Here is a 10,096-nt window from a genome sequence, read left to right as displayed (position 1 = left end):
CTGCGTCATGTGACGTCATCTTGTCTGCGACATTTACTGAGTGGGGAATACGTCGCGTGTTTGATGACTTCAGAAGTAAAATACTACAATAACGTGTAAAAATAACGCACTTTTACCACGTTTAACTGACATATATTTTCATGTTTATCAAATTAATAACTCATTTCAGGTGTAATATTGGCATATTTTTGCAAGTTATGCTTCCAGTTCAATCCAGCCTTTTCTACGAGCTCACGTTGCATGGGTAGCATACAAAGTGATGATGCCCAGACTGCTCTCTTTCTTGTTCTCTTTGGGGGAAGACCAAGGTGTTATGTCAACAGAGGAAGAAGTCAATGGAGAGTCCAGGAGCTAGAAAGCTCAATATGGTCCAAACTCACCACAAGAGCTGAACCACATTAGTATTTTGATTTTTGGGGTGAAAGTGACATGTTTCTTGAGACCAGAAAAAAAATTTCAAATCATGACTCTAGCTTAAAAAATGTTTAATATTTACATTCTAGAAAGACAAAAAAGAACAAATGGATGATCCGTCTTTCAAACTAGAAAAATGGTTTTGAAACAGTATACACACATTTTGAAACTCAAAGTCTGCTGAGGGTTTCTTTAAAATGACTGAAATTCATCTTAGAAATATAATGAACTCCAATGACTATGTAATTGTGTACATTTTAGCAATATAATACAACAAAAGTGAGCCTTAGCGCAATGTTGCAATGCCCAACATGGACACTGTTGCAGCAGATGCAACCGTTATTACATATTAAATTTACATTTTGACAAGTTCTAGAATTTTTGGGACCTTTGCCAAAAACTATAAAATGTTAGCAAGATTCGTCAAAAGATTTACAGGTTATAAATACATTTTGAAGTATGTACACACCAAAAAAACAACTTCTAGGAAAATAATATGATAAAGCTATAACGTTACCATTGAAATGAGCCTCACAGGCCTAGTGCAGATATGACCTGTGGTTGCTGGAAGGGGGGGAGGCAAAAATGGCTGCCCACTTCACAAACACAGTCGGACCAAAGCGGGTTTGGTCATCGCAAAATATGAACTGTTGAAGCAGCCAATCAGAACGCTCCTAGTCACTGCGCCATCTCAGAAGTGCTTCCACATCAGAATAAGGTGGGCGGGACTGTACTGTGTTAATTCAGTACACATCTTTCATGCTTCATGTGCCACACAAACAGTTCACATGAGGCTGCGATGGCGCCTCTTGGTGGCCAAACGTCGGCAGAGCAGGGCATCAACACACATCCTATGATCCTTTCTGATATTGGGTTGGTGATGACGTAAAGCCAAAATGAGATTGTTTGCTTTCATGAGTCAACAGTGTCGTATTATATACAGCGTTCACGGCTGCTTCACAGTCCCTCGCTCGTCTGTCTAGCTGTTGGTGACGGTGGTGCCGCTCCCCAGCTTAATGATCATTTGCTGGCAGTCGTGGAGGGTCCTCTTGTCTCCCAGCTTCTCTAGGGTGCGGGCAGCGTCTGCCAACATGCCCACCCTTTGGCCGGGAGCTGACAGGAAGGAGGGGGGGAGATAGCGACACGCCAGCATCACTGCCTCCGCCTGCTCCCGCTGGCCGGGCCGTACCTCACACTCCTCTGCAGACAAAAACAAAACCAACAATGATAAATAATCACAAGACAAGAAGGTCATCTGCAACACTATTTGAGTTCAATTTTGGGTTCAACAGTAGATATTGTTTTAAGCGGTAAAATTAAATATGTACCCAGGATGCATCAAACATAAATAAATGAAACAAAAAATAGCTAACACACAAACCTGTCTTGGCTCCGGGTGTGGCTCTGCGCCGCAGCGAGCGGTCCAGCAGCTGATGTGTTCTGGTGGGACTGGCCCCAGCCATGAGCCGGGCTGTCGCTTCATGAAGGAATAACTAGACCAGGAGGAATAACAGATGAACGTTAGCTCTGTTGACACAAACAGAATATTCAAGTTGGCCTGAGACTCACTCTTCGCATGGCAGGTCTAAAACTGTGTGCCAGTTTTCGGAGTGAACTCAGATCTTGCTGGAAGCCTTGAAGCTCTGGAGGAGACGCCTGGTGGATGCTTGCAGGACCACTCGTTCCTGTCAACCCTGTCCCCGGAGGACTGGCTCCCTGCTGCTGCAGCCTCCACACGTTGGTCCTCATCACCAAAAGCAGGTCACACACCAGCAGCTGGACAACCTGAGTGGAACAAAGGAGCAGGGTTGGTCTAAAAGGCAAAGAGAGGGAGGGGAGATCGGTCGACCAAAAAAAAGAGGCGACGTTCCCGACGGTAGAGACGCAGCTCTGTATTGCACTGCAGATACATTGCACTCCGCTGAGATGCACATGCAATGCAACTACAATGCACGACAGTTCTGGCCATGGACACACATCTGCTGACACCTGAGGGTTGGCAGTAAGGTGTCAAAGTGGAGCTGCTACAGAAGGTTCTGAAACAAGTAGTTGCTCATCAGTTTACATGTGCGAGCACATCACATGGGTGTGCATTCTGGAATATGTAGATTATGTCACATTCGATACATATTTAACATCTTTAAAGAGCATGTGTGTGCAAAATCCCAATGGCCAAGCAACTTCAAATTTAAAGAAGACTTTTGAGTTCAGTAATAGTAAAGAGTAACAGTACTACACACATGACAGATGCTTACTATTATGAAACGACCTTGGGAATGTCAACAGATCGAGCTAGGAAATGTAGCAAGTAAGTGTGTACCTTGTCTAAACTGGAGCTGTGGCTGTGCGGCCCCAGGTTGAGGCTGTCGCGCAGCAGAATGCTTGCTTTGTCGCTGAAGCTCAGACTCAGCTGGCAGTTCTCCGGCTTCGAAAGCAGAGCTCGCACAGCTCTGAATGTGTTCAGACACGCCTTGGGCAGTAGACTCCTGACACGGTTGAAAGAAGAGACGGTTAACGACAGAAATGTGCCGTGGGGTTTATTTACAAATGATGTTTCGCTCACTCTGCGCTTTGAAGGGTTCTGGGAAGATGCTCCACGGTCGGATACAGCCGCTCGGCAGCGGTGTCGTCGCCTTGCAGCCAGTTGATGATCACCACGGCAACCGAGGACCACCACTTTGAGTGGGGGTCGCAGCCTGGAAGTCAGAAAATATTCCTAACTTCGACGGACCACTTCCAGATTAACCATGCATGCCAGAGCACACAGACATCTGCTGTCTGTTCCCTGACCTCTGAATCAATCTGCCCCCTCGCCTCTGGCACTGCAGCAATATGCTGAGGGGAAAGTAGGCATTTTGACGGCGAGGAGGAGGGGCGGGTATTCTATTTAAAATTGGCCGACACGCACGCATATTTGCAACGTCGGGAAGCTGCCTCTGACAAGAAAAGTCTGGTATTAGAATCCCTGCGCAGTCTGGCTCCTTCCTCTCAAGGTGATCACTGATTTGACAGCGCAGAAGATAGATGAGGCAATCTAGCGGACGCCTCACTTCCACGTCGCCCCCTTATGCTTTGACGAGTGGTCGGTGAATATGAAGCAAAGCGGTGGGAGGACGGAAATCCGCCCACAGAAAATTAAACTGCTCAATCACAGCGGCGTGGGATGAACTTTAACTTGTTCATTATTATTTAGCAACTACATCAAGTAAACCGGCGGCAGCTTCCCTGAAGCAGCTGTCATGAACTGTTGCATGGAGGCAGGTTACATGTTAGCTTTCAGAACAGCTAAATCCCATTAACAGAGGAGTAAAAAAATGTTCATGAATGAAGTCTTACCGGTCACAGTTGCCATGTTGGAGCCGATGGCAAAGGACTGTGATGTCGCACCAGCAGCATCCGAAGCGCTGATCAGCAGTTGGAGATGTTCCAGCGCATCTGCATATTCGCTATAGAATAAACAATGTCATTAGCTTATTAAAAGTTAAAACATTATCAGCTATCAATATCCTTACCCGTCGCCCTTGCTGGGACTTTTTTCTCCCCGAGGTTGAGCCACGCAATACAGAGCCTTTTCCAGGAGGTGCTCTCTGAAGGCCTGAGTCACCTGAGCCAGGGGATCGACTGAAAGAGAACAGGTACGGGATAAGTCTGTGTACCACAGAGAAGTAAATCCTCTCAACGTCACTCACCAGTATTGCCAGCTTGGCTGTATATGCTTTCCTTCGGGGTACTGCGAATGGCCCAGTCCCCATCAACAAAGAAGCGGTGACCCAGTGGGTGACAGAGCCACTGCATCGCTGGGGGAACACTCCCACTGGATGAGAGGCAGGCTTGACGGGCACTGCTCAGAAACACGCGCTGGAGAGGTTTAAAAAAAAAAGTGAGTAGCATGTAGCATCAGATTCACATAATAGATACGAAGACAACTCACAGATGTGAAGTGGAGAACTCTGGGTAAACTGGCTTTGACTCTGAGCGCAGCAGAAACGTAGATCTCAGCCAGAGAGGCCACGGGCAGGCAGGAGCCTGCACACTCTGCCAGGTTCACCGCACTGAGTGACATGTGCACTGCAGACAGGTGGCTGCCATTCAGCTTTCCTGCACATACAGGATAAAATATTAGCAAATTCTATAGTTTGATTCAGAGACTCGCTTTTTTTGCCCAACAACAACAAACCTGTCATGTGGAGCTGATGAAGCCGGTGGTACACCAGGGCAGCATCCCGGCTGCTTTTACACGCGTCCTCCTTCAAGGGTCGGTCAGAGCGCAGTCCTCCGGCCCTTGCAGCCAGCCAACGTCCAATCCAAACCCGCTGCAGGCAGAACCTGAGCAGGGACCAGAGAGCAGCACAGGCCAAGTCCAACTGAGATGTGGGTAAAGGTCGCCCGAGTGCTTTAAGGCAAGTCCACAAGTTCTGACTGGCCTGTGCAAAATCACCCTGTGAAGTGAAGACAGACCGTTTTAGTTGGTTCTTAAGTGTTCCAAAGTGAAGTCTCCTTACCCGAGCAAGGTCAAGGTCCGCCTGCTTTCGATGCCTCCAGAACAAGACTGAAGTACCAGAGTGTGGTCGGGTGACTGGTTCTCCATACACAAGCAGTCGGATCAGAACCCCGGACACCAGAATCCCATTCAGAAGCCAAACCAGTAGAGTAGGTAACATCCAGTCCATCCAGCCCCACGAGTCAGCTAGAACAATAACTTTTAAGTACTCCAGCCAATATTGTTGGAAGAACGTGTGTGAACAATTCCATCACCCATACCAGCAATATCCAAGCCCAGAACACTCCTGCCTGCCGGATGGGCAGGGGCTGCACCGCTTGCTGAACTGCTGCTGGAGGAGGAGCAAAACAGAGCAGCCAGAGGATTGAGAGACAGGAAGAGGAAGGTGAAGGCGCATAGAGCCATGCGAGAACGATCCAGCATGCCTCCAGCGCCGCTTCCAGTCGTCAACATGGGCACAGAGGGCTGCGAGGAAAAGAAAGAAGATGACAATGACGGAAAACTTAGTTATAATCATTTTAGATGTTCAAGTTTATTTTTTCAATATTTAGATAATCAATAGAATGAAAAGTTATGAACACAAGACCTAGGGGGTCAACGTTCATGCAACAAAATGTCATAAAGTTCAGCAGTTATTTGTCTGTGGAGTTAGTCATTAATGAGATTATTGTCAGTAAATATTTTGTAAACATAGGATATGGGAAGTGATGACACACATGTTGTGTACGCATTGTGTAGTCTAAAGCTTAATATAGCTGCAGCCAAGCAATAGATACCTTAGTGTCCTCCACCATCGGACTATCTGGTTCAGAGTCACTGTGCGAAAATGATGTCGGGGAGCCCACATCGGATGCTGGTGGTGTGGGGAGCTCAGTCTTCACATCTGCCGGTGCATCCACTTCCATGCCAACCAGGTCTTTCAGTGTTTCTGGAAAAAAAGGTATATGTTTAGCAAGACTAAATATAGATCCATGTAGGCACCCATCATACAGTAAATTAACTTTTTGCCAGATGACTGAAGAAGCAACTAATGATCGACTTCAAAAGTAAAACAAAACGTACTGTTTTTTTGTGCAGCCATTTTAAGAGCGATGTTTTCCTGTTTCAGTTTCTGATTGCTTTGCTGCAGGTAGCGAATGCAGTCAATGGCTTTCCTCAAAACAGCAGACTTGTTGAGCTGTGATCAAGACAGACAAAGACTTGAAACATCAGACATTCAACATAATTGATCGTGCCGGGAAGTGTGCTTTTTTCCCTCGAGGCTGGCATAAGCTTTATCACGAGTGACATTTCATTTCGTCTCGCTTCTTACCTTGGCCTCCGTTCCCGCTACAAGGTCTTTAAGTTCCAGGATTTTATCATTGATTGAGGAGCGGTAGCGCTTCTCAATTGCGTTGTGAGCGGTGCGTTTCTCCCCCTTGGGCACGCCAGTTGGCTTCCCACTGATCGCGATGCGGTTGATCGGTAGCTTCTCTGCATCCACCATAACGGGGACAGTGGTCAGGATGGTGCCACCGCCCATGAAAGCCTGATGAACCACCCAAAAAAGGCGAATTATCAAACTTTATCAGAGACAAAACTAGTATGAAAATCGTCACTTACCTGCAGCGACGTGCTCTGTACTGGGGACGTAGTGGCCAGCGATGTGGTCGAGGCTCCGGTGCTAACAATACAGGGGTCGTGTTTAAGGGTGGTCAACAAGAGAGACTCAGCTTTGATAAACTGGGGTTGCAACAGCACCTGGAAACAGGCAACAGTAAGCAAAAGAAACGGTCGAAGCCCATTGATATTTTGATATTTCACTCACAGGAACTTGCTGTATATGAGGTGCAATCGCTTGTGGTGGCGGGCTTCCTGATGTGTTGAGAATAGGGGAAGGGTTGGTTAATCCTTGTAGAGTCGTCTGGATGGCAACTGGCTGAACACTTGGAGGAGATGATGACGGGGTGATGGACGGCTGGCTAACAGTGACTGGAAGACAGACGCCAGTTTATGACTATATTTGTCAACAGTCCACTACATATTATACTGAACGGAAATAAAAGGAAAATTAAAGATTATACCTAGCCTTAGTATGACTAGTGCAAAAATAGAGCACTGGGTGAATTGTTATCTCACAAGGAAAAAGTAAACAAAACCAAACTGCCTGGGATTCTTATCAGTTCCGACAAGAGCTCACTTATCATGTCTGGAGCTTTATCAGGCCATAACTGCGTATCTAGTTATGTAAAGGTGAATTATCCTCCTGTTGCTAAAAAAAATATACCGAATACTGGGACTAATTTGTAAGAATCAACAGAATCACAGTGTCGAGCCAAGATTAGTCTGTCAGGCACTTTCTTTGGGGTGAAAATCTGGCTTGACAATGAGAAGGGAATCCGAAGTTAGTCATTTAAGAAGTCACCTGTGAAGTTGTTTTTGGCGTTGTAGGTGTTCACGATTTGCTGCGGCTGAGCTTGGTTTTGAAGAGTAATCTGTGGTTGAGGTTGTGGGGGGATCTGGGGTGCAGTAGTCGTAAAGAGGGCTTGCGGTGTAGAGCTGAATACCGGGTTGGATTTTGGGGAAGCATTTGGCGAAGCTGCTTGGGGAGGAGATGATTGACTTGGAATGGACTTGGGTTGTTCCTTGGGTGTTTTGAGACTCTGTGCAGGTGGAGGGGAGACAGGCTGCAGTCTCAATGCAGAGTTTGACACCTGTGACAGCGGGGACTGCTGGAATGTGGGAGGCTGGAAAGCCTTGTCTGGTGTAGAGGAGCTGCGAGTGATGGGGGGGCCCAAGAGTGCATCCAGGTGTGGGCTGCTGCTTAGAATCGATGAAGTAGACGGCGGTGGGGTCGTGGTGACGACAGACGAGGATGAAGCAGATGTCAAAGACTGAGAGAGAAGTGACAGATCCTGATTTGGGACAGGAGTCGAATATGGAGGGTTGTCAAATATTCCTCCAAACTCCATGTCCTGGTTGTTGATGAGCTGCAGCATGTCTGAAGAAGACAATCCAAAATATAATCAGTAAAAATGTTTGGAAATCGTGGTACAACAAGATACCGACAGGTGCCTGACCTGCTAAAGGTTATCTAATCTAAATAATGAGGGGCCAACACATGAGTCATATGACATCAGATATCCTGGAAATCCCCATCATAAATGGTGACAGTTTCAATAGATAATCCTAGATGGATCAAGACATTAAAGCTGCACATTTTCTCCCAACATATTAAAACGCTGGTGTGAAACACCAATGTGTATACGGAAGAGAGTGCTTGCATTAATTTCAGCCACAATATAGTAGTGATGAATTTGTTGTCAAGCACTCATTCTTTGACCTACATTTACAACACGATTTACACACTACCACGTGATTTTTATTCAACTTAAACAAGTTGTTTTTTACATTAAAATGTAGCGTAAACCATCTCAAATTAAAAAAAAAAAAGTAACAAACGCAAACACGCGTTAAACAGACGTCTAGCTATATAAACCAGTGTTTTGGATGAGGTGATCGCTCTTGGCCAATCAGAGCGCGTCTGCGAGACTTGTTATGCCGATCAGCCCAAGACGAGTCGCGCTCCGACTGTAGGGGTTACCACCGGTCATTCCTAAATAACTCGAGAGTCACACAACGAATCCTGAATTCCAATTATTGCACATTTACAGTATTCAAATGCGGGGAAATGTGCACGATCATTAAATTATTTTTACCTCGTATATTCGCCAAGAATTATATTGTTTGAATACTAATGTTGAAAATATGAGTTGACTCTGTTGTTTCATTTAATAAAAGAGATTTAATTTCAACAAATCACACGTTCGGTCATGTGAGGCGGTGAACCCAATTCGGAGGAATGAACGGCAGTAACCCCGCGTGTGGAGTAGGCGGGGGGCGGGGCGCTCGCCATCATGTAGCACACTAGCCTTTTAAACAAGCTAACCCGCTCTTTATTTTTGTTGCCATTGTGAGCACCAAATCTTTAAATAAACATGTTATCTAAACAACACATAATATACGCTTAAAATGAAATGCTTTCCTGCTTTGAGAAGCGAGAGTTAAGCTAAATCAGATTGCATTTGACAGCTACTGTAACTGTTAGCTCCATATGCTAACTACAACATCAAAAAGGTTTTAGTGTGTATCCCATTCTTTAGGTACATAAATCTTTACGCCAAGTATAACGCGAATGAGTAAACATACATTTTTTCAGAGCAGTTTGAATGTGCAATTCCTGAACGCACCCCACCATTGTGATTTTGAGCTAACCACAAACTTCTTACACAATTGCATTACGCAAATGAATGCACAATTTCTAGATAAATATTTAGTGCATTTGAACAATTTGTACCATGACAGATGTGTGGATTTAAACGCACAAAGAAGGAAAGGATTGCAATCTTTACTAAGGGATAAGTCAAGGGGATAAGCAAATTTTACAACTACGTGATATAACTTCATGTATGCTTAAACGGCTCGTTCTTACCATCAATATCGCTAAGGAGGGCTGTGTCGATATCGCTGGGGTCATTCAGAGACAGCGCTGCATCCAGCGTATCCAGCGAAGGGTCGTCAAACGACATGTTATTCATCTTTCCTGCTTCGTCCGGGCAGTTGTACGCAATCTTTGCTAGTTAGAAATATATGTCTGAAAGAATGTGTGGTTCTTTCCGCGAGGCTACATCCGGGGCGCCGGTAGATCCCGTTCACAAAGTATCCATTGCTCCCTCCATGATAGCCGTGAAACTTGTCAAGCACCGAGCCAAACACACCGAAGCCTTGTCAGCACGAACTTGCTGCTCCGCACCAAAATGACCGACAGCCTCTTCAGCCAATCAGAGCTTCGCGTTAAAGAACACACACCCTCTTCTTTTTGTTATTTAGATAACTTCGCGATAAGCGAAGAGCACATGTGGACCAAAGCAATGATTAAGACCAATAGAATTTTCCCAACACATTTTTTTGTATTTTAAAAAAATAAAAAGCAAATGCTCTGGGTTACTATTGTTGCATTTATACACGAGTAATTAAATATGGACCATAATATGTCTAAAAGAAAACACATATATGTATGCAATTAAACAGGAATCATTTGTTAAAACTGTTAAAAACTATTTAAAGATTATTTTTAAACGATGGGCGGCTGAGGTAACTATTTTTGGGAGAGAACCGGCATGGATGTGTTTACTATGGGCT

At 45.3% G+C, this 10,096-nt stretch overlaps 1 protein-coding gene across 1 annotated transcript; it reads right to left on the bottom strand.

Moving 5' to 3' along the window:
• Positions 1–473: 473 nt before the first annotated feature.
• On the bottom strand, positions 474–9,686 carry srebf1 (sterol regulatory element binding transcription factor 1). Its single transcript, XM_053852062.1, has 19 exons — positions 9,387–9,686; positions 7,320–7,895; positions 6,723–6,886; positions 6,518–6,655; positions 6,228–6,443; positions 5,978–6,092; positions 5,692–5,843; positions 5,176–5,380; positions 4,917–5,101; positions 4,592–4,853; positions 4,346–4,512; positions 4,104–4,272; positions 3,927–4,035; positions 3,751–3,860; positions 2,978–3,110; positions 2,735–2,900; positions 1,984–2,199; positions 1,796–1,907; positions 474–1,614 (listed from the first exon to the last, which is right to left on the bottom strand). Exons 1-19 carry the CDS (start codon positions 9,490–9,492, stop codon positions 1,394–1,396), a joined length of 3,522 nt encoding a protein of 1,173 aa, XP_053708037.1. The 5' UTR covers positions 9,493–9,686; the 3' UTR covers positions 474–1,393.
• Between the last annotated feature and the right edge of the window lie 410 nt (positions 9,687–10,096).

The sequence above is a fragment of the Synchiropus splendidus genome, chromosome 19 (genome assembly GCF_027744825.2).
Source record: "Synchiropus splendidus isolate RoL2022-P1 chromosome 19, RoL_Sspl_1.0, whole genome shotgun sequence".
In the NCBI taxonomy this organism is placed as follows: Eukaryota; Metazoa; Chordata; class Actinopteri; order Syngnathiformes; family Callionymidae; genus Synchiropus; species Synchiropus splendidus.
The sequence above is the reverse complement of the archived record's forward strand: the minus strand, read 5'-3'. Positions and strand labels throughout refer to the sequence as shown.

Excerpts from the sequence above, each read along its gene's own strand:
- srebf1 (XM_053852062.1), bottom strand. The coding sequence starts at position 9,492 with ATGAATAACATGTCGTTTGACGACCCTTCGCTGGATACGCTGGATGCA. Across the intron at positions 6,093-6,227 it reads TAGCGGGAACGGAGGCCAAG|CTCAACAAGTCTGCTGTTTT; the intron begins GTAAGAAGCGAG and ends TCTTGATCACAG. Across the intron at positions 4,513-4,591 it reads TCATCAGCTCCACATGACAG|GAAAGCTGAATGGCAGCCAC; the intron begins GTTTGTTGTTGT and ends CTGTATGTGCAG.